The 24,116-nt window shown below is 49.2% G+C and overlaps 1 protein-coding gene across 5 annotated transcripts; it reads left to right on the top strand.

Annotated features, from left to right (window-relative positions):
• Positions 1–834: 834 nt before the first annotated feature.
• Positions 835–23,667, top strand: smarca4b (SWI/SNF related BAF chromatin remodeling complex subunit ATPase 4b). Of its 5 annotated transcripts, none has more exons than XM_023792015.2 (34): positions 835–1,126; positions 3,641–3,878; positions 4,530–4,662; positions 6,142–6,570; positions 7,417–7,515; positions 7,882–8,140; positions 8,294–8,420; positions 8,903–9,076; positions 9,197–9,370; positions 9,452–9,619; positions 9,799–9,849; positions 10,134–10,264; positions 11,530–11,584; positions 12,019–12,131; positions 12,672–12,819; positions 12,925–13,088; positions 13,515–13,581; positions 13,715–13,825; positions 14,322–14,564; positions 14,927–15,040; positions 15,135–15,242; positions 15,339–15,425; positions 15,840–15,886; positions 15,984–16,150; positions 17,373–17,536; positions 18,159–18,386; positions 19,114–19,191; positions 19,826–20,044; positions 20,667–20,917; positions 21,171–21,276; positions 21,374–21,475; positions 21,577–21,709; positions 22,252–22,391; positions 22,624–23,667. In XM_023792015.2, the coding sequence occupies exons 2-34, from the start codon at positions 3,693–3,695 to the stop codon at positions 22,654–22,656; spliced, it is 4,809 nt and encodes a 1,602-aa protein (XP_023647783.1). In that variant the 5' UTR covers positions 835–1,126; positions 3,641–3,692; the 3' UTR covers positions 22,657–23,667. The 5 variants fall into 5 exon arrangements, with proteins under 5 accessions (XP_023647783.1, XP_023647780.1, XP_023647781.1 ...); XM_023792012.2 differs by having other exon boundaries at positions 836–1,126; positions 21,168–21,276; XM_023792013.2 differs by having other exon boundaries at positions 836–1,126; positions 9,796–9,849.
• Positions 23,668–24,116: the final 449 nt, after the last annotated feature.

Genomic DNA, 24,116 nt, shown 5'->3' with positions numbered 1-24,116 from the left:
GAGTGTTTGGTGAATGACCAAGCTCTTGTCTGCTGCTTGCAGGATTAATGTTCCCATTGTGTGTTTTCTATTGGTGTAATTACTACAGGAGTTTTTCTTAATAGGCAAACCCGTTGGCTCCCACACCCAACGCTGAGCAGCCTTTGGTCTTCGCTTGCTCCTGCAGTCCTAAAGCCTGCGCTTAGATAAATTGAGACCTCTATGGGCCCCGCAATGGAGTAGCATCCCGAACAGGTTTTCTGGAATAGGCTCAGCTTGACCCAGTGGATAACTTCGATCACGTTTATCATCTTTGTATGCCTTCCATCAGAGATATGGTGCTCACCAATTCAGGACTTCTCTGAACACATATTACAACTGTTGTCATGTAAGTAGACAAACTCGCTTGAGTCAGGGTTCAGTTGCTTTCTGTAAACAATTGTAAGGCGAGAACAATACGTGCAATTTATCCAGATGTCACAGTGATACTACCCTGCCCCCCCCCCCTCCAAGGTCATGATAGCAGCAGTCTCAGGGGGGACACTTAGAATTTGGTACATTCCATATCAAATACAAATTGGAGTCTGTCTCCATTCGCTAAGGCAGAATGCCAAAAGATGTAAGTGACGTAAAATTTTAGTTTCAATCGACCCCATCCCCCACCCGGAATCCCCAGCTTCTGGATGTTTCACTGTAGCTGCACTGCATTATTGCCTGTTCTTTATTGTGACGATTAAAGGGACGCTGGCAGTCCGGGCGCCCGGTGATCCAAATCTCACTCGCGCTCGCGGTTTCCGTTAGCGGCCGATCATATAGGGTGCGCTGACAGCTGTATGTGCCGAGATACCCATCCCCCACTCTCGCATTTGGTCTGTCCCATGCATTGCATTCTTCCCTGCAGTACTGTTTCAACTGAGCCTGCGCTGCTCCTGCTCAGACGGTGCCTTTTTGTTCGAGGGGGGAAAAAAGGGGGACTTAAAAATGGGGAGGGGGCGCTAGAGTTGTCAAAGGTGCGGCAAGGCAGTTTCCCAGCCTGCAGTGAAAGGAGAAAGGGGAATGAAAAGCAGAGGAGAGCTGCCCACATCGACTAGTAAAAGAAAACAAGGCGGCGATAGCTAGGTACTGACCAGGCGTGTATTTACGGCCGGTAAGTCAGTCTGAGCCAGCCGTCAGCACGCTTCATTTCCCCCTTCGGATGTACCCTGGCTATGCGTATTTTCTTCCTAAACGGTTTTCCAGGTGTGTCCAGATGTGTCGATTGCACATCTTGGTATTATTGTTTTTAGATCAGCCTACAAACAAGAAGCTCACTGCGGCGCTGCCGTAAAGGGCTGCAAGGCAGAATGAATGAATGCATTTCGGGGATTTGCTTTGAGTGAAAAACAGTGACAAGAAACTGATCGGATCGGATTAATCAACTTAATTCGTGCTTCGTTTTGCGCACGGAAATATGCGGCTTTTTTGGTACGCAGTACAGATATCGATTTTGTAACGTTCAGGTTTTCTTTAAATATCTTGTATGCATTATAATAAGCCAACATGACCATAATGATAAAATTTAAAAATCAATCATCTGCTGTGGATTAGTCAGGTGCTTTTGAAATGGTTCAGTATTTGTTAAAAGAAGAGCAGTTATTAAAATTGGAGTAGCTTTATCAAATTCTCTAAGAAACCGACGTCATTAATCCAATACTTGTGAACTATATATAGATAGTAACATAGATTAGGATTTGACGCTGATCGAGGTGATCGTGAAGTTTAATATTAACAGAAGCATTCAATGTGCATCTCAGCTGAAATAAATACCTACATAACTGATTTTTTTGGTTACAATATAACGGGTTTAACCCCGTCTGTAATCATCCAACGTAAAATAAATATTTATTGAATATTTCTGTATGATCAGTCAGTTCCTATGAACGAGGGACGACGTACATTGATTTACATTTTTGGCCATGGATGCTGATGTAAAACTATTCCTTCTTGATTTGCAATCCTGCGGTTAAGACTCTTTGTGATGCCCGTCTTGGATCTACAGGTTAGAATCGTGTCATGGTAATATGCGTTGGTAACTAATGCAGCCAGTAGCTGCATATAGTAATTGCTTATTATTATTTATTATTATCGCGTTCTCTCATCTTTTGACTGGGATCTGAATTTAACATGGTTATGCAGTGATATGTGTACATGCCGGCTGTGTTTCTAATTACTCAATAAATCAACCAACCAATCGATCAAACCAACTTAATACAGTTTAACGCATTTTGCTAGCAAGTCATCCTAAAGCATTTCGCGGCAGCGTTACCTGGGTGACGATGTATAAACAGCAAGTCAGATAATGCAGAAAATCTCAGCTCTGTCCTGTGTTTTTATATTTCCCGATGAAAATTAGCATGGTAGTTTTGTGCATATTGACCAAGCGTCCAGTTATAGTAGTAAATGCATGGGTAATAAAATTATTTGAATCCTAGTACACAAGGTACACAGCTCTATATCTTTATAAATTACAATAATAAATGTTATGTTACCTTCTCTGTTAACTGAGTTATGGGTCGTATGTGGTAGTGGTTTAGCTCTGATTACTTTACAGCTGTGTGTCACTGGCCAGTCACACAACATTTTCACTCCAGAAGGGATTTTCTGATTCTTGCTTATTCATCCCCCCCCCCTCCTTTTTTAACACATGAAATGGCCCAGCGATTATCGTCGTCTCCCCATGCTGTATGCCACTCTTGTCACAGTGCAATAAAGTCCCTGTGAGAACTGAAAAACAAAATGGCAGCCATTCTGTGCACTTGAGATTTCCCCGCTTGTGCATTCGGTTTTTAACTCGCTCTGCTGCTCGAGCACAAAAGAGGGACACTGCATTTTTATGGCCGTAGTGGTGGCAGTGGGTCATTCTCCATACATACAAACATCAATCTGCTCATACTAATTAGGGCAAGAGGAAGCTAATTACCTCTATGTCAATAATCTGTCTAATTTTCAACATTAAAGGTCTGAGGTGTTATTTTATAGCTGATGTGCAACATACGCTAGTACGCTACTCGTACGAACATGATACTTTAATACTGTGTTGTTTTAATAGTGAGTGACTCTGTGTTGCCTCACACCTCCATGGAGTGGGAGGAGGGGTTGATTCACACCACTGTCTTGTGTTTGGAGTTTGAAGGTCCAGCCTGCATTGTGAGCGCTTCCTCTAGATACTCTGGTTTGCTCCTACAATAGGTTAACTGGCATCTCTGAAATGTCTGTAATGCATGATTAAGGGTATGTGTGTGTGTGCCCTGTGATAGACGGGCGTCCTGTCCCGTCCAGGGTGTACCTGAGCCTGATGGCCTTTGCTGTCTGGGATAGACTCCTGGCCCCCACAGATCAAGAAAAGCAGTGGGAAGATGGATGGATGGAATATATTTTTTTCAGTCTGTTTTCTTATGCCTTGTTTTCTTTAAGAGAATGTTTTTATTCCCAAAACGACATAATGTAACTAATCAAATCTCTTTAAAATACATGAGCTGTATCCCTGGGATCTTCCGCATCTGGCGGTTCAGAGTTCGCTCAGTCAGGGTCGTGCTCAGTAGCCACTCATCTATGTCAGGCAGAGAACGAAGGTGTAGAGATACATCCTGAAATGCGGCCGTTCTCTTCTCCCACCTTGCAGGACGCCACCTGCTGCTGGTGTCTTGCTTTTTGCTACTGGGATCAGCTGAGCGATGTCCACCCCAGACCCCCCGATGGGGGGCACCCCCCGGCCAGGCCCATCACCAGGTCCCGGACCGTCCCCTGGCCCTGCCCACAGCATGATGGGCCCCAGCCCAGGACCGCCGTCCTCGGGGCACCCGCACCCCCCCCTGGTGGCCTCCGGATATTCTCAGGAGAACATGCACCAGCTGCACAAAGTGAGTGGCTGGGATCCCTGGCCCCCCGGCGGCCCCCCCGGACCAGAAGCATGTGCTGCTTCTCCCATCTGCTCCCATATCATCTAGCAACTACCTGTTAAAAACGTGAATGATTAATAAAACTATTTACTTTAAATGGCAGTGATATACTGACCATGCCACATGCCTTCGGGTTGGAGGTTCGAATCCCATCCCTGGCTCTGTGTAGGTCACGTGTGTTTCACTATCAATCGGTACCTCTGAGCAGTGTCCATAATCTATAACTGGGGTGGCAGTCCTGATCCTACAGGGGTGGCAGTCCTGATCCTGCAGTGCCGATATCCAGCAGGTTTTCTATCCTACCTGATGAGTTACTATCTGCCTGAGGTCAGGTGTGGCTCATCAGAGACCAGGTAGGATGGAAGACCTGCTGAGTACCGGCCCTCCAGGATCGGGATTGCCACCCCGTGTTATAATATCACATGTGGGTGTGTGTACCACAGTACAGGGTGTCACATTCCCTGAGTTTCCTGGGATAAGCAGAGGGCATGCTGGAATGCCGAACTGGATAAGTGATGGTTGATGATGGATGGATGGATGGATGGATGGATGGATGGAAGCATTTTAGGAGCTTTTTGCCTTTGTGTTTCTGAGACCTGCGTTTCTCCTCAGCCCATGGAGGGCATGCATGAGAAGAGCACAGCGGACGACCCTCGTTTTGGGCAGATGAAGGGGATGACGATGCGACCTGGGACTCACAGTGGGATGGCCCCGCCTCCCAGCCCCATGGACCAGCATTCCCAAGGTACCCAGTTACTGGGCCCAGCAGTTGTGCTCCAGCCTGGACACAAAATGAAGGTGTTTTACAGGATGAGCCAATAGGGTCAGATTGATTATTAAACGATTATTTGATATATTCTTGGCAGCCTATTGTCTAAAGCAGTATTTCCCAACCCAGTTCTCAGGGACCCCCAGACAGACCACATATTAACTCTCAATGTCAGGAAGCTGGGAGGGAGCAAAACTGTGGACTGTCTGGGGTCCCTGAGAACTGGGTTGGGAAACACTGGTCTAAAGTGACCCACTCAGCTTTCCGTTCCAGCCGTCTGCGGAACAAGGAAAACAATGAGAGTGTCTGGGGGAGGAGTGATCAGATTTCAACCTGGCCTGATGTCCGCTGGCAACACAGTTCATGCCTGAGGTTCTGTGTCTGTCAGATTTTGATGTGTATGATAATACAGCTTTTTAGCTTTTAACAGTCAATTTTTGTTTGCAATATGCAGCTCTTATAATTGTGTGTTTACTCTGAAATGAAAAAGAAATCAATAATTTCCAATTGTTTTTAGCTACATCTTCTCATTTCAGCTGGTGTTTGTCCATTTCATTGTGTTGACATTGTTAGTGCAGTTTTATACAATGGTTTGTAGGACAGGTTCTCATCTCGGCCCTCAGACGGTCCACATTTTTGCTACCGGACTGGGAGGGAGCTGGACTGTCTTGTGGTCCCCAAGGACCAGTTTGAGAGACACTGGATTATATAATGCCCTGTTATGTAGATAGTTGCCTGGTGGCCGTCATGTTTTTGATTTACATTTATTGCATCTGTAAGTTTACCTCGTAGTTGCCCTGGTTCAGGATTTTATTTTTATCTCTGTAGCCGCACCTCCTTCCCAGTTCAGGTTCCTGATTAGTAAAGGGAAAAAGCAGGACTGAGCTGACCTGTCCCCGCATGGCCTCCTTCCTCCTTGGCGTGGTGGTGGAAAGATGGCAGAATCGATACACACGTCTCAGCGTGTTGATGCACAGGAAATGATGTCGATTCACGTCACTCTGCGTATCTCCCAAACGCTTTGTGCTACCGTCCCCTCCAGAGCTGGACTGGGATTGAAAATCAGCCCTCAACTTTTGGGTCCCCCACGGCCCCATGCATGGGCGTAAATTATGGGGGGGATGGGGGGGTTGTAGCCCCCCCCCAATAAATCAAACCAGCTAATACAATCCCCCCAATAATCATGTTTCCCCTGTGATGGGTGGAGACAAAATTACGCCCTTGGCCCCATGGTAAAGTTTTCAAAGCTGGGGGGGGGGGGTGTTTGCCCAATGATGAATTTTGCCAAGAGGTACGCCGCTTTGCCATCCAGAGGTGGAGGTTCCCCATGGTAAATTTTGCCGGCCTGCGTTCCCGTCGGGCCCCCGGGAGAACGGTCCGTATGCCAGATGGCCGGCTCAACCCTGATCCCGTTTGCATCCTGCCTCATCTGCCCCTCCCACCCTCTTCCCCCAGGCTACCCCTCTCCTCTGGGGGGTTCTGAGCACGCTCCCAGCCCTGCCCCTGCCACCGGGCCCCCCTCTGCTCCCCTCATGCCCTCGGGGGGCCAGGTTGCCCTGGACAGTGGAGACCCCCAGCCCGTGGGCCAGCAGAACCGGAGCACGGTCCAGCCGGGTGAATGCTCCACCCCTGGCGGCACCAGCGGCGCCAGCGGGCCCACGCCGTTCAACCAGAACCAGCTGCACCAACTGCGGGCCCAGATCATGGCTTACAAGATGCTGGCGCGTGGGCAGCCCCTGCCGGACCACCTGCAGATGGCAGTGCAGGGCAAGAGGCCCATGACCGGGATTCAGCAGCTGCCGGTGTCCAGCCCGCCGTCTGCTCTCGGATCTGGCCCCGGGGCGGGCGCCGGGCCCAACGCCTCTGGCTACGGCAGATCCCACGGTGAGAGAGATCGCTGGCTGGCAGAGCAGCCCGGCACCGGGCTCTGCTGCCATTAATGCTCACTAATGCTCAACATGCATCCTTTTACCTAACATAATTAGTGACCCCATATATTGAACTGGTGGCACCAGCCAGTAGCACTGCGGCCTCACCCCTTTACGGTTGGAGGTTCGAATCTTGCCCCCTCTGTGTGTATGTGTGTCCCCACAATGTCATAAAAACCTGTGCTGACATTGTGGGGACCATTTTTCTCATTGTGTTGTGTTTCCTGTTCTTTTGCTCCTGCAGTCCAAAGGCATGCCACTCCATCCGCTGGTGTCTCTGAATGTGTCCTGTGTTTTATTGTGTGTGACCGGCATTCCGTCTGGCGTCCATGTCACCCTTATTCCCCGTGCTGTATAACATAGGCTCTGGGCCACCCATCACTCTGTACTGGGTGAGCGATTAGAAGATGGATGGAGCCTAACATACCAGGCTACCAGAGAGGGTGTACTGAGAAGGTAGCTTATGGGCCAGCAGTGAGGGACCAGTTTATCCATATTTTGACTGCTTATTCTAGACAGGGTTACAGATGTGCTGGGGTTTACCCAGGCACCATAATGCACGTGGCAGGAGTTCCAGCCTATTACAGGACACATATGCAGATACGCACCACGGGTAATTATGAATGACCAATTACTAATTTACAAATTAATTGGATGGTGGGAGGAATTTTGCTAATTCCATGGGGGCACGATTCAAACCCCCAACCTTGGAGTCTATTGTCTGTCTATTTATGCGGAAGTATTTATGTTTTAGAAACACTATACCAAACGTCAAAGTATGTTCTGGAACCTTCTCCCACAGGAATGGGAGGCCCCAACATGCCCCCCCCAGGACCCTCTGGAGTTCCACCTGGAATGCAGGGACAGCCCCCCAATGCCCCCCCGAAAACGTGGCCCGAAGGTGACAGCAGAACTGAAACACCAGTTCTGCCCTGTTTACACTTTTATTATTCCTGGATGCGTCCTGCCAAGGGTTCGAGTGAAGTGCCCTTCCTGGGTAACATGTAGTCAGAGGCACATGACCTTCAGTAATCATTATTTTTTATCATATGAGAAGCATAATGTGTGTGGAGGTAATGGGCTCCTATTGTCAGAGACGGTATTTTATGTCTGATTCAAACCTGTTTGTTATAAAAGTCCATGTTCATTATGCACCGAGCTGAATCATAAATTGGTGTGACTCTTAATTTGAATTTTGAAACCAGGAAAAGAGAAAGGAGCTGCTTCCCTGTAAAGGTGACGCTCGTCTCTCATCTTCCTTCTGAAGGGCCAGTGGTGAACGCGGCAGCGCCCTCTAGTGCCCCCCAGAAGCTGATCCCCCCGCAGCCGTCGGGCCATCCTTCTCCTGCACCCCCTTCGGTGCCCCCTGCGGCCTCCCCGGTCATGCCGCCTCAGACCCAGTCCCCCGGGCAGCCTGCCCAGCCCGCCTCCATGGTACCGCTGCATCAGAAGCAGAACCGAATCACGCCAATCCAGAAGCCCTGCGGCCTGGACCCGGTGGAGGTCCTGCAGGAGCGCGAGTATAGGTGATGCTGGACGGAGGTCGCAGGGGTCGAGGGTCAGAGGTTATGGGTATCGCTTGATACCGCTGGGAGCTGCACAGGCCAATTCCTACGGTGCTTAAGCCCCCAGCCTCTGAGGAGTGTGATGGCTCACCCTCTGCACCTTGTACCCACCAGACTCCAGGCTCGAATCGCACACCGCATCCAGGAGCTCGAGAACCTGCCCGGTTCACTGGCCGGGGACCTGAGAACCAAAGCTAACATTGAGCTTAAGGCGTTACGGCTGCTGAACTTCCAGAGGCAGGTGAGGTTGGAACAGCGGCTACAATGGCATCGGCATCAGTACTCATACTACCAGTAAAACGAGTAATGTTAGTACTAATCATAGAATTACTTACAGCTTCTCCTAGTTTGGGGGGGTGGAACCTATCCCAGACAGAATGGGGCACAAAGCTGGGGCACACCCTGGATGGCATGTTAGTACGTAGCAGGATACGTGCTCACTCACACAACTGGCATATCTAGAAGAAGACCACGCAAGATTGGGAGATCATATAAACTCGACACATGCACAGTTACTCAGGGGCCCTAAAACTCTGGAACATAATTAGATTGATCTGGGTTCGGGGTGGGGGGGGGGGCAATATGATGTGCTTTCATGGGGCCCAAAATCTCCAGCAGCTCCCATGGCAACACTGCCACCCAGTGAACCGCAGCGACACTTAGGAAAATGTAAGTTCTGTAAAGTTTGTAATGGACTGACGGCTCGGTGCTGCGACGCTGCAGCTGCGTCAGGAGGTGGTGGTGTGCATGCGGCGAGACACGGCGCTGGAGACGTCCCTCGATGCCAAGGCCTACAAGCGCAGCAAGCGGCAGTCGCTGAGAGAGGCCCGCATCACCGAGAAGCTGGAGAAGCAGCAGAAGATCGAGCAGGAGCGCAAGCGCCGGCAGAAACACCAGGTACATGAAGGCTGTTCGGGGGTAAATAGCGGCTGCCTGACTGCAGGTACCCGCTGGAGGCTAGATCAGCCTTTCGAATGCCTCTATTTAAATGCCTGTTGTCTCTCCTTTTATTCAAAGGAGTATCTTAACAGCATTCTCCAGCACGCCAAGGACTTCAAGGAGTACCACCGGTCCATCACAGGAAAGATCCAGAAGCTGACCAAGGCCGTAGCCACCTACCACGCCAACACGGAGCGTGAACAGAAGAAGGAGAACGAGCGCATCGAGAAGGAGAGGATGCGGAGGCTGATGGTGAGGATACAGGGAAGGTGAATGGGCAGTCCTGGTGAGTACGGCCAGCACCATTACAACCTGCCCCCCCTCCCCCCCCAGGCCGAGGATGAGGAAGGCTACCGGAAGCTGATCGACCAGAAGAAGGACAAGAGGCTCGCCTACCTGCTGCAACAGACAGACGAGTATGTGGCCAACCTTACTGAGCTGGTACGGGCACACAAGGCAGTCCAGGCCCTCAAGGAGAAGAAGAAGAAGAAGAAGAAAAAGGTAGGGGCAGGTCATTTACCCACAATGCTCCATGCTGTGCTGAAGTCCAATCAGGATGCAGCTCTGGTCACAGAGCTGTGAGGTCTATGGCCATGGGCAGCAGTGTGTGATTTGGTCCCTGTGTTACTCATGGTGCTGTAGACAGAGTTTTTGTGTTGATCTGCCGTCCCTCTCAGCAGAAGCTGGAGAACGCCGAGGGCCAGACCCCTGCCTTGGGGCCAGATGGAGAGGTGAGGGTGGCCGGACTGCCTGCACTCCGGCATGCTTACAGGACAGCACTCACAAAGCACAGTTAACAGAAAGATTAACATGGTAAAAGGAAAGGAAGTGTATGATAGGACAACAGAACAACAACAACCCCTGTTCAAGGCATGTCGACCTCATTGTGAAGGGGAAAATATGGGGCAGAACACTCAACCCAAGTCCTGATGACTTCATTATTTCGCATGTGCATATTGGATCTGTTTTCAGATTCGCCTCTGGCTGTCGGCTAAAAAGGTTTTTTTTCCTGCAGCCTCTAGACGAGACCAGCCAGATGAGTGATCTGCCTGTCAAGGTCATTCACGTGGACAGTGGCAAGATCCTGACCGGGGTGGACGCCCCCAAAGCCGGCCAGCTGGAGGCCTGGCTTGAGATGAACCCTGGGTGAGTGAGCTTTCGCCCCCTGGTGGTCGGCACTGAAAAATCAATAAAAAGTCCTGCAGCTTTTACGAGATTTTAATTCACATATATATATAGTAAAGCTGACTTTTCAGTGAAGTTGGGTCATATGCATTTATATATCATATAATGCATTTATAAAATATTATAAAAACAGCTGTATTTATAAAAAGGCATAATGCATTATAGCCATGTTTTTATGCATTATCAGTGCTCTATGAAGCTCTCATCTGTAAAGCACTATAAATACCTTCAAAATGCATTATAATGTCTCATACTGACCATTATAATACCTATACTGCATTATAGATGAGAGCTTAACATAACTATAATGTGTTATGGCTTTTTATAAACAGTTATAGCAGGGGTGCCCAACTACAGTCCTGGGGGGCCGGAGCCCTGTATAGCTTAGTTCTTTCCCTGTTCCACCATAAATGATTCAGCTCAAGAGCTGTGTGGTAATTAGCACGAGTTGAATCAGGTGTGTTAAATGAGGGGAAACCCAAAAATGTGCAGGGCTCTGGCCCCCCAGGACTGGAGTTGGGCACCCCTGAGTTATAGCCATCTTTATAATTCTATATGAATGCATTATAACGCATTATGAAGGACTCTAATGCATTATGATGACTGCTTTAAGTAAAGTGTTACCGACAAGGCATCATGTCCGCTGTAGATGGGCACTTTGACTCAGTGATAGCTTTACCATTCTTTAGTTGGAGCAGCTGTTCAACACATGATTCACTCACATGACTGAATACATTGTTGTGGTGCCAAATCGTAAAAAAGATGGCTCCAAGATTAAAATAACCAATTGCAGCTGCGAAGGATAGGACTATATCCTCTGCAGCAAAAGGAAGCAGACACTTGTTTCACAGCAGCAGAAAAATAATAAAAATTCAGTGTGTACCCATGTGGACTCAAGTCTGGTAACGGAGAAGGCAGAATGTATCTTCAAATTCAGACTCATCAGTATGCTGCTGGAACACTGGCAGAACCTGGAGTCAAACCTCATTGGCTAATAAAAAACAGTGTATAATTCAGGTGGAACCAGTGCTGTGAATCCTGCTGTTGAAGGTGGGACTGAGCCGCTAACAGTGCTACCCCACGTTGACTGTCCTGTCTCCAAGGAAACCAATGAGGCAATAGGTTAACGTTGTGATGTCACAGTGGTTGCGGGGGAGTTGAATTGTCATATTTTGGCATCCTTTTGCATGGACCTACTCTCATATCCTCTCCACGCCCACCTCCAGGTACGAAGTGGCCCCAAGATCAGACAGCGAGGACAGTGGCTCAGAGGAGGAAGAGGTGCACTGTCCCTCTTTGTCAGGAGCACAAGACCATTTCCGCTTTTCACCTTCCTGTTTGATCCTTAACTGTGTGTTCAGCCTATATACCAGTGTAATCATTAGACATTTGATAGCTCTGAGTCATACTAAGAAACAGGGAGACAGGCTGTCGTTCGATACATACTGTAAAATACTACACTTCAGCTTTAAGAATTCATATTTTTAGGTCATAAATATGATTTTACATCAACCTCAGTGGTGTTAAATTTTGCCCAATAGCTGATGAAATGGTTTGTTTCTTATTTGCATGTAAATAAAAGGGTGATTGGAGCGTGATTATAACCAAACAGACTATGACGCCTGAGAATGAGAAGCTCTTAGAGTCCCACAGTTATTCAGGTTCATTTCCTCCCACCGTCTCACTGCCCCCCCCCCCCCCCCCTCCTTCCCCAGGAAGAGGACGAGGATCAGCCCCAGCCATTCCAAACCAGCGTAGACGAGAAGAAGAAGATCCCCGACCCGGACAGCGAGGACGTCTCGGAGGTGGACGTCCGTCACATCATCGAGTACGAGTCGTTTCTCGACACGCACAGTCCCTCCTTTTCCTCTGCTCACGCTTCACAGTGGTGAAGGTTTAAGCCCACTGGTGTTTTACTTCCAGTGCATAACTTAGACATGGCAGCGTAAACAGTGATGCTGTCCTCCTGGAGATCTTGGAGGGATCGTTCTGCATGCATGTCAGCCTAGGTGTGGGGGGGTGTGGGGGGTGTGGGGGGTTTGGGGATGGGGGCCGGAGATGGTTAAAGTCGCCGACCTAGATGAGTGCAATACATCATAGTCTTGTTTTTGTTTGGTTTGGTCCCCTGATGAGGTGCGTAGCTCACAGCCATGAGATAGTATTATGGGGTACAGGGGCAAACCGTGAGTTGCCAATGGTGAGTTGGCACCAATGGTTCTAGCTGATTGGCAGAGAGAGGATAGGACGGCAGGTGAAAGGTTACTGTATGAAACAGGGCCTACAAATGCTTGTGTAAACACCAGGTCTGATTTGTTGCCTGATCCTGGGCAGCGATGGTGCATTAACCCTTTCTTCCCTGCTCCGCCAGTCACGCCAAGCAGGACGTGGACGATGAGTACGGTAGTGCCGCCTTCGCCCGCGGCCTGCAGTCCTACTACGCCGTGGCCCATGCCGTCACGGAGAGGGTGGATCGCCAGTCCTCCCTATTGGTCAACGGGCAGCTGAAGCAGTACCAGGTATGCACCCTGTGCGCCACACTGCCCCCTTCAGGTGACCACTGTTCAAAAAATTGGACAAAGGCGTCAAATTCCAGACTTTTCGCCCTCACCCACCGTCCCCAGGTCAAGGGCCTGGAGTGGCTGGTATCTCTGTACAACAACAACCTGAACGGCATCCTAGCAGACGAGATGGGGCTGGGAAAGACCATCCAGACCATTGCACTCATCACCCACCTGATGGAATACAAGCGCATAAACGGGCCCTTTCTCATCATCGTGCCGCTCTCGTGAGTGCTAGACCCGGGGGGGGGGGGCATCTGTTTAACAGTAGGCACTTTGTTAACAAGTGTGTCTGTCGTATGCGTCATCCTGCAAGGCTAAGCATTTTTTAATCATGGATGGATAACTACTACAGCAACCACTTTCAACATGCTGAACGATACAACGGTGAAACTGCGTCTTTGACAATTTCCAAGTTGCACTTAAATATATTCAACACTCAAAATGGTTTTATTGTGACTTTTGACTTGCTGGAATTATTGTATAGAATAAGGTTTTTATTGTATCACGTTGTGCGGGCACTACTGCCAAATAACCAAGTACTTTTTGGAAGATCTCTATTGTGATTGTATGCGCAGTACCGCCTTATCACCACTCGGGGTCACTAAAAACACATAGTGTAGGTTGACGGCTCACTTTTTTTCCCCCAACAGGACTCTCTCTAACTGGGTATATGAGTTTGATAAATGGGCACCATCTGTGGTGAAAGTCTCTTACAAGGTGAGCATGCAGCCTAACATTCGACTGCCCTACTATGGCAGTAAGTCAAATATCACACGTCGCATGACGGACAGTGATATAGCCAACAGGAAAGGGACTCTGGCAGCAAAGCTCTCTCCTCCTTTTGGTCCAGGGCTCTCCGGCTGCCCGGCGGGCCTTTGTGCCACAGCTGCGCAGTGGCAAGTTCAATGTGCTGCTCACCACCTACGAATACATCATCAAGGACAAGCAAGTGCTGGCCAAGGTGTCTCCTCTACTCTAGATTGTTTATTGTGGTACAGTATCTGATTCCAAACAGCGCCCCCTACTGCATTTTTATTTGTTCATTTTAAAACCAACTATGTAACACTCATGCAAACACAAAGAGTTAGCGTGTTTCCTGTACATGGACACGCCACTCACATATAATTGTGTGTGCCTCACATGTATCTACACACATACGGACACAGAAACAGACATGCAAGAGTCAGACCACTGGTTTTCAAAAACTGTTTAAAAAAAAAAACCAGGGGTGGAAAGTTTAGGTCCAGAAAGTCCAAATCCAGACCAAAATTTTGTTTTAACCAGCCAGTTGAGTATAAAGAGTTACAATCACAGGTTGGTTGAAACAAAATCATGGTCTGGATTTGGACCTTCTGGACCTAAACTTTCCACCTCTGCTAAAAAGTCACCATCGGTGCATGTGAGAAATTAAATGAAATGTTGTAGCTCAGTCGAGAGCTGATAGGCCTTCCTTTCAGATCCGCTGGAAGTACATGATCGTGGATGAGGGCCACCGCATGAAGAACCACCACTGCAAGCTGACGCAGGTGCTGAACACACACTACCTGGCGCCGCGCCGCGTGTTGCTCACCGGCACACCGTTGCAGAACAAGCTTCCCGAGCTCTGGGCGCTGCTGAACTTCCTTCTGCCGACCATCTTCAAGAGCTGTAGCACCTTCGAGCAGTGGTTCAACGCGCCCTTCGCCATGACTGGAGAGAAGGTACCAGGCTGCCTCAAAATGTCACGTGCCCATTTAATAGAGGTAATACTGTTCATTCAGGTTGCCTAGGAAACAAAGCAGGGGGGTGTTCCACAGAGCATATCTTGCTTCCCAGAATAACTTGTTGGATTTAAGGACATCTTGGCTAAATAGACTTGATCTTCGTTCCCTTACATTTAGCACAGACTACCTTACATCCAACAAGTTATCCAGCACCCCCCCCCCCTCCCCCGCAGTTCTCCTGTTGAGATGTTTTGATTGGTGTCCTACTAGAGCAGCTACCTTCCCAGCTCTGATAATTCTGTCCCTCAAAGACATGTGATGAGCTCCTGACTCACTTTGATGCCTCCCCCACCCACCAGGTGGATTTGAACGAGGAGGAGACCATCCTGATCATTCGCCGTCTTCACAAGGTGCTCAGGCCGTTCTTGCTCCGCCGGCTGAAGAAGGAGGTGGAGGCGCAGCTGCCTGAGAAAGTGAGGCCATACCCACCTTGCATGTAGCATCCCACTGACAGATCACAGAGCCCTGCAGCTTTGTGTGGGTGATGATACCTCCCATCTGTCGCAGGTTGAGTATGTGATTAAGTGCGACATGTCAGCCCTGCAGCGAGTGCTCTACCGCCACATGCAGGCCAAGGGGGTCCTGCTTACCGACGGCTCCGAGAAGGACAAGAAGGTGAGGACACGTGAGGTAGGGTAAGACTCCGCTGCCGCACCTTTCTGCCGCCCACAGTGTGGGGTTGCCCCACTTATTTGCGTTTGTGTCATTCAGGGCAAAGGCGGGACGAAGACCCTGATGAACACCATCATGCAGCTGAGGAAGATCTGCAACCACCCATACATGTTCCAGCAGATCGAGGTAAAGTGTTTGCCCAGCACTGGTGCAGAGATAACCTTCTAATCCAGTTTTCAGCCACAACAAGTCTACTAGTATAGACAACTTGAGCCAAGGCATTGACAAACCCTCTGAGCATGCTTGGACACCAAGAGATCTTTTTTTCACCCTACTTGGGAGTTTTTGGTTCCTGTCCTCTGTTTTCATCCAGCTGTTTTTCATTTCTTTGTCTTTTCTTTTCCTGATTTTTGTAGTATTCTGTCATAATGATGTTGCATCAAAACAAACTCATGTAAAGTGCCTAGGGGTGACTGAGTGCTGAATTGAATTGAATTGAATTGAATTGAATTGAATTGAATTAGTTTTCACAAGGATCAGTCAGTTGTGACCATTGCCATTCCCTAAAGGTTCAACCATCACTGTTGCTTATTCTTTCAGGAATCCTTCTCTGAGCACCTAGGATTCACTGGTGGGATAGTCCAGGGGTAGGTGTCTTCTGAGATGTTGTGCTGGATTTGGCCTGGGACTGCAGCTATCTCCTGGTTAATCGATGCTTGACCCTCTTCCTTCCTCCCGCTGCAGGGCGGACCTGTACCGCGCCTCGGGCAAGTTCGAGGTTCTGGACCGCATCTTGCCCAAGCTGCGAGCCACCGGACACAAGGTGCTGCTCTTCTGCCAGATGACCTCGCTCATGACCATCATGGAAGACTACTTCGCCTACCGCAACTTCAAGTACTTGCGCTTGGATGGTGAGGGAGGGAGGGAGGAGATGCTCTTGGATGGACCCTGTGGGACAGGGAATGGTGGTATAACGTTAAATTTTTATGGAATCCATCTTTCCTTTTGGGAGACCTTTGAGATGTCTTGCGTACAAAGTCATTAGTTTCTCAAGGATGTTTCTGGAAAGGGCTGATGTAGAGCAGGATAAGGTGACCACTGGATGGTCACAAGGATTTGGTGGACAGATTCCAATTTCATGCTCTTATTTGGTAGCACCTACAGAGGTTAATGGTGTCCCTACACATTACCATAAATACTGTAGCATCAGTCACATACTCAAGATTGTCAAAACATAGCAGCTTCGTTAATCAGGGGACGACATAAACAGTGTCTGCCGCATACGTCACTTGGCAGTTTTCCGGGGATTTTTTATGTGTCGGGTCGAGTTGGCTTAACACGCTGCCCCCACATGACCGGGTTCAAGGTTGGGCCACCTGACACTCACCAAGGAAATCCACCTACGCGTCTGTTTTACCAGAGAGCCGAGGGTCACAGAGGCAGGACTGATCAGACCGCGTGACGATACGCATTCACAGAATGATCATCGCATCTTTCCGTTCATTTGTTTGTAGATCACGCTGTACCCTGCACACATCAAAATGTGACAATGTAACTTCTAGAACTGAAACAAAGCTGCTCTCTATTATCAAGATGAGGATATTATTTCACTGATGACTCGTATTGCGAATTTGAAGGATAGTCCTCTTTCCCCCAGTTGTTAAAATGTTAATTTTTTTTACTATTCCATTAAATGTTTAAAATCTAAAATTATTCATTTAACAGTTTAGAAAGGTTCTATATTATTTCTGGAGATACTCAAACAGCTTAAATATCATACACCAGTGTTTCCCAGCCCGGTCCTAGTCGGCCCACGTTTTGCTCCCTCCCAGCTCCCTGCCAGACAGTCCACATTTGCGCTCCTCACCGAGGCTGCCATGAGTAAATTAAATAATCACTTCCTATAAAATGTGACCCTATTAGCTCATCCAGTAACCAGGTTTGGAAACACTGCATTACTGCAATGCAGACATCAATGTCTGAAGACATGACATACTGTAGATCATATGTAACTCAGTATGTCCCCTGAACAAAGACACTGAGAGAGATGGAGAAGCTGTCAGGTTATGAAACAGGCCCTTTAGGCACCCGGGTCCTCCTGCTGTTGAGAGGGTCGCGCTCCTGCACCCACAGGCACCACCAAAGCTGAGGACCGTGGCATGCTGCTGAAGACCTTCAACGACCCGGCCTCCCAGTACTTCATCTTCCTCCTGAGCACACGAGCCGGCGGTCTGGGCCTCAACCTGCAGTCGGCTGACACTGTAGTCATCTTCGACAGCGACTGGAACCCCCACCAGGTACGGTGTGGCCTTCATTCCCCTTTAAGGAACAGCCAGCAGTGTGTGGCTTTGTGGGTTAGGACTCCATGCCCAGCAGCAGAAGGTCGCTGGTTCATATCCCATGGCTGGCAAAATGATCACATCACTGTTGGGTCCTTGAGCGAGACTCTTAATCCAAAATGCTCGAGAAGCTGTCTGACCCTGATTTCCTAATTGTACATCTCTTTAGGTTAAATAAATAAATGTAAATTAAAATGCACCCTTGTGTCCCAGAGATACAAGTACTTAAAACCAGAGGTGGAAATTTCAGGTTCATAAAGTGAAAATCCAGTCCAAGATTTTGTTTCTACCAACCTGTTGAAAACTCGGTGAATATGACTCATGATATTCAGCTGGTTGGTTGAAGCAAAAACCTGGTCTGGATTTGTACTTTCTGGACCTGTACTGTTAATTGCCACTTTTAACCGTGACTCTGCTCTCCTCTTGCCATGGGAATGGTGTTGTGCAGTTCCTCTCATTCATCTCGTCCCACTCCCTCTGCGTCCCCCCACTTGTCACCACTATTGCTGAGTTTCCCATACAGCCTCTTTTCCCAATGACAACCCTGACCCCCGGTATAATGTCTGGACGTCCATCTCAGGACCTGCAGGCCCAGGACCGCGCCCACCGCATCGGGCAGCTGAACGAGGTGCGGGTCCTCCGCCTCTGCACCGTCAACAGCGTGGAGGAGAAGATCCTGGCTGCGGCCAAGTACAAGCTCAACGTGGACCAGAAGGTCATCCAAGCTGGCATGTTTGACCAGAAGTCCTCCAGCCATGAGCGCCGTGCCTTCCTGCAAGCCATCCTGGAGCATGAGGAGCAGGACGAGGTTGGGGCTCAAGGGAGGGGGAGGGGCGGCAGCGCAGTAATGGGGCGGGCCTGGCTCTGACCTCCCCCTCAGCCTATCCACTCCAGTCTGCATCACTCCACCACCTGCCTCTCCCCTCCCCCCGCTCTCTCTTTCTCTCTTTCCCGCTATTTGTTTTCAGCAGGTCAGTTCTTCCTCTTTCCTACTCCCACGCTTTTTTACTTTGTGGACCATAAGCTCGCAGACATGTTCTGAGGGCAGAAGGAAAAATGACTGGCTCAGAGAGATAACCAATCAGATTGTAGAGGAGGTGGGTCCAAACAACTAGAGGAGGCGGGACCAAGACATCTGCTTGGTTGATCCCGCCTCGTCTAGTTGTTTGGACCCACCTCCTCTACAATCTGATTGGTTATCTCTCTGAGCCAGTCATTTTTCTTTCTACCCTCAGAACATTTTTGTGAAAGTTAAATTCCCATGGGCCAAACATAATCAGTGTTCTTCATTATCCCCTTGTTCATTCCATAGCTTCTCCTAATGTGTCCTTCACTCTGGCTTTACAGCTGACCTGTAATATGCCATTTTCATCATTATTTTGAATAATAACCATAGATGAGTGACAGAAAGCCAGCCATCTTATACCATGCATCTCTAGGCAGACTGTTCAGGTCAGGGTACGGCCTGTCATCCGCCCGCCCCCCCGTCTTCCTTGAGGCTAACCCCACCCTCCTCCCACCCTCTCTCCTGGCAGGAGGAGGACGAGGTTCCTGACGATGAGACTGTCAATCAGATGATTGCCAGGAGCGAGGAGGAGTTTGACCACTTCATGGTCAGTGGTTCACTGCTCTCGCACTGGTCAGCAGATACAGCTGTGAGCTGTATAGCAGGTGGAGGATATCACATGAAATTAGGGAATGAAGAGGTCAGGTTCACCCTGGAGAGAATCTCAGTCTATCAGACACACTCAGTCTACGGGCAGTTCGGAGACACTATTTAGCTCAGACTTTTTTAGCACGATTCTCAGGGACCCCCAGACACTCCACATTTTTGCTCCCTTCCAGCTTCAAACACACCGGTACCAGGTGTTCAGTGATCTTGATTGGCTGAGAGCTGGGAGGGAGCAAAAATGTGGACTGTCTGTTGGTCCTTGCAGACTGGGTTGGGGAACAGTGATTTAAGCCTGAATGCATGTCTTTGGACTGTGGGAGAAAAACAGAACACCTACAGGACATGGGGGGGGGGGAGATCGTGCAAACTCCACACACAGAGCAGCGGTGGGACTAAAACCCACAACCCTGTTGTGAGACAGTATCGCTACCCGTCGAGCTGCCTTAAAGCCTCATTCATCCTACGTGAAATCCTCTCCCGTCGTCTTCCCTTCTTCTTTCTCCTTCATATTCTCGCACTCCCTTTCTCTCTCTTCCCCGCTCCCTCCTTCTCCTTGTCCTCCCCTCCGCCGCCAGCGCATGGACCTGGACCGGCGCCGGGAGGAGGCGCGGAACCCCAAGCGCAAGCCGCGCCTCATGGAGGAGGACGAGCTGCCCACCTGGATCATGAAGGACGATGCCGAGGTGGAGCGGCTCACCTGCGAGGAGGAGGAGGAGAAGATGTTCGGCCGCGGCTCCCGCCAGCGCAAGGAGGTGGACTACAGCGACTCGCTCACCGAGAAGCAGTGGCTGAAGGTCAGAGGTCACACCAAGCCACATCTGTGTGTCTTTCTTCACTTGTGTCGTTAACAGATGTGGTAGCTGCTTGAGGTAAAACTTGCGTCGTGACTCATTAATGATGAACGAACATGAGATCGGCATGTAACTAAGATTTAGTTTGTGGTTAATTAATATGTAATTAATACATAAATAATAGCATAATACTACATTATTTGTGCCCCCTCGTAAAGTATTACGGTACAGACTTTCTGGAAGATGGACAGCTGCATACATTTAGGAGAAAATTTGGCTAGTGTAAATTTGTAAGAAAGATTGACTGGCCATGCTTACAGAATAAGGTAAGGGGAAAGACAAAGAAACGAAAGAAAGAAAGCCAGATGACAAGGGAGGAGAGGAACCAAAACCCCCAAGTAGGAAAAAAAAACCTCTGAGGGTCAAAGGTCAACTGGCTGCCCCCCCCCCCCCCCAGGCTTTCTTCTCAGGCTCCGTCAGATATGATGAATTTAATAATTAAACATTTGATGCCAGTGGCCCCCTAACGACATGGTATTTTCCCAAAGGGTTGCCAACACAAACGGCAAATGGGTATAATTTCTGTGTTTGGTTCTGTTTTCCTCTCTGTCCTTCCCCCTCCCAGGCCATCGAGGAGGGCACGCTGGAGGAGATAGAAGAGGAGGTGCGTCACAAAAAGACCACCCGCAAGCGCAAGCGGGACCGCGACCCCGCCGTGCCTGGCTCCAGCGGCACCCGCAGCCGGGACTGGGACGAGGAGAGCAAGCGACAGAAGAAGCGAGGGCGCCCCCCTGTGGAGAAGAGGTCACCCAACCCCCCGAATCTCACCAAGAAGATGAGGAAGATCGTAGACGCCGTTGTCAAGTACAAGGACAGGTGAGGAACTAATGGTGTCTGCCGCCGGGACAATATTTACACAAGATTTTTTTCTAAATAGGTTCATTTTATGCAGCATCCTTCAGAATATAGAGCATGTAAACTAGCCACCCCCCCAGAGTGATAGGATGACTGGTCTCTGGCCCTCTGATTGGTGGGCCCGTGACGGCGCTGTATCTGCATCACTCTTCACTGTTTCTATGACGACGCCATAGTAACACCCATCCCCCTCCCCCTCAATTCCATGCAGCAGTAATGGACGCCAACTCAGCGAGGTCTTCATCCAGCTACCGTCCCGCAAGGAGCTGCCAGAGTACTACGAGCTCATCCGCCGGCCCGTCGACTTCCGCAAGATCAAGGTACCCCCACCCACAGCCGGCCATTTGCCGCTAAGAATCCACCCCCCACTCCGGTGCCACGCCCACATGAACCGGGGCCCCCGCTGTCCTTGTGCAGGAGCGGATCCGGAGCCACCGGTACCGTGGCCTCAACGACCTGGAGAAAGACGTGATGCTGCTGTGCCAGAACGCGCAGACCTTCAACCTGGAGGGCTCCCTGGTGAGGCTCGCACGCCACCCCCCCCCCCCCTTAACCCCGCTGTCCAGCCGGGCTTCACGCTGCCTCCTGCCTCTGTGTTCCCATGGCGACCAATCCCACAGATCTACGAGGACTCCATAGTGCTGCAGTCCGTCTTCACCAGCGTCCGACAGAAGATTGAGAAGGAGGAGGACACAGACAGCGATGACAGTGAAGAGGAAGAGGAGGAGGTAGACGATGGCTCCGAGTCTGAGTGTAAGTGTTCCCGCGGTTATCCCTAACAAGCAAAATGCCACACCTGTTGTTTTGGTAGGTGGCCACAAGGGGGCAGTCTGCTCAAACCCATAAATAAATTGTAGCTTTTCAGAAGTACAGCTCTGGAAAAAATTATCAGACCACTCACATATTTTTTTAAGAATCTGCATTGTTAAATCCTGGTTTAATCGTGGTTCTGCTGGCTGAAGGCTACACTGAGCAGCAGGGTGCTTCCAGGTTCAAAGTTTCTGCAGCACAAGAACAAAGTGAAGCAGGAAACACCAAAAACCAGCCAGGTAAAGGGAGGAAGCGACTCTCTAATGGCAGAGATCACTGTCAACCAGCAGTGTCTCATGAATCACAGAATGGCATCAAGTCACCTTCAAAGGGAATGGGAAACATTAAGCGCAGGTCTGAAGTGCACTGATAGGACAGCAGCGAAACATAAAATTGTGCTGTGGTCTCTTAATTTTTTCCGTGGCTGTATATGTAGCAGCCGTAGCGTTTCTTGCGTGTGTCAGTCCGTGTGAATCGGTCCTCAGCTCGGTCTGTGAGGGTGAAGATAAGACTGGGGAAGAAGGAGAAGGGGCAGGATCGGGGGAAAGGCCGTCGCAGGACAGCGCGCAGCTCCCGCGCTAAGCCGGTGGTGAGCGATGACGACAGCGAGGAGGAGCAGGAGGAGGTGAGCCGCTCACACAAATGCACACACACACAATCACTGTTTGGAGGAACAGGCTGTGTGCGATACCATGCAGATGTACTTACTGAATGTGAATATACAACCTTGTTAAGAAGGCAAGGCGGTTTAACAACAGGAACCTGACCCATGGATTGCCGGCTTGCTGTTTATTGCAGTCATGTGATGCAGTCATGTGATGCAGTCACATGACCTTCCCGTTCACACTTTTCCTCAGGAGCATTCGGTGAGCGGCAGCGAGGACGACTGAGCTGCACTCCGAAGGACCAAATCAACTCTCCAGCCTGCAGTCGGTCATATTTCCGACTGGACTAATGGCAGGAAGTATAGGCCATGTGGGACAGGGGGTAAATGTGTTTAGATAAACTGTTTCTAGTGAATAATGTATTCAATGTTTAGATAATCAAAGAAAACCCCCAACAGCCCTCACTTCCATATGTGACCCAGATGTCGTCCTGTTTCTGGCATGCATGATGATTTTTCTCTTGTTCAGTGGAGTTTTTGAGCCGCCCTGGAGCCGAATCGTGCTCTGCGGCGACACTCGTACCTTCAGTTCTTTGTGAATTAACTTGTGATTTTCAGTGGCAGAGCTGTTGGCCTGATACTGGGGCCTGTAGCCATCCCAGATGCACACGCATCTGCAGGAGCACATTGTGACCTGTCGCCCTCCATCCTCCTTCTCGTAGTTCAACTTAAGAAGAACAAAAAACGCAGCCGGCCCCGCATGTCCGCCATGCCCCGCCCCCTTCAAGCGAGGGGGGCGGAGTCATGAAGGAAAGAGGCTGATTTTACCTGCAGGCAAACTCACTTATTCCTCCAATAAAAGGGTCTTGCAAACAGTGTCTCTCATCCTGGTTATTGCTGCTGCTGCATGAATTACCCAGATGACGTCTAAATATACGTGGACCGCGTCGTATTTGTGACCTCAGGCTAATCTCCTCACCAGTAGAAACATTCTTCTGCGGGGTGATTCGGTGAATCTGAAGGATGTGGCCTAATGTCAGGTCTCAGGTTCAATGGCATTAGATGGCATTGAGTTAATGTTTCATGGTGGCATCGAGGAGTTAAACATGTTTACTTTCATGTAGTTCTGTAGTCTTAGTGACTTAGAATGCATACGTTAGAAAGTGTCAGTCGTTTATCAAAGTGCATTGACTTACATGCATGACTAATTAAAGACTAATTAAAAATATAAAATTGTAAAAAAGACTGACAAGGTGTGTTGCAAGATAAGGTAAATAAAACTAATACAATGAGTAGAGCCTTTTTTTGTGAGTGAGTTGTGCATGATAAGGTTGGAAGACGGATGGTTTGATGCATAAAGGAGAAATTTGGACTAGTTTAAAAGTATAAATAAATCTGTAACGATATAAGGGCAAGTTCACAGATTAAGGTCAGCAAGATAAATGTGTTTACGGCTAAACATGGTTATAAATATGCTGGCTTAACCTCATGCGTCAGATTCTGTATTTTTGTCTTATTGAAAAAGCTTCAAGCTTATGTTGTTGATTTTAGTTGGTGCTTTGAATGCGCATTGATTGTAAAGGCGCTTTGCAACTTGATCTCCGAAGCCTCTTGATCAGTGTCTGGTTTCTCGGTTTGCTGACTTCGAGGAAACCCGTCCCGGAAGATTCCAGATGTTGATGCTCTTCAGTGACCTGATAGTTTCTCCTTTTCATTTCGCTGCATGGTGTTTTGAGAAGCCTCAAA

The sequence above is a fragment of the Paramormyrops kingsleyae genome, chromosome 5 (assembly GCF_048594095.1).
Source record: "Paramormyrops kingsleyae isolate MSU_618 chromosome 5, PKINGS_0.4, whole genome shotgun sequence".
NCBI lineage: Eukaryota > Metazoa > Chordata > Actinopteri > Osteoglossiformes > Mormyridae > Paramormyrops > Paramormyrops kingsleyae.
The sequence above is the reverse complement of the archived record's forward strand: the minus strand, read 5'-3'. Positions and strand labels throughout refer to the sequence as shown.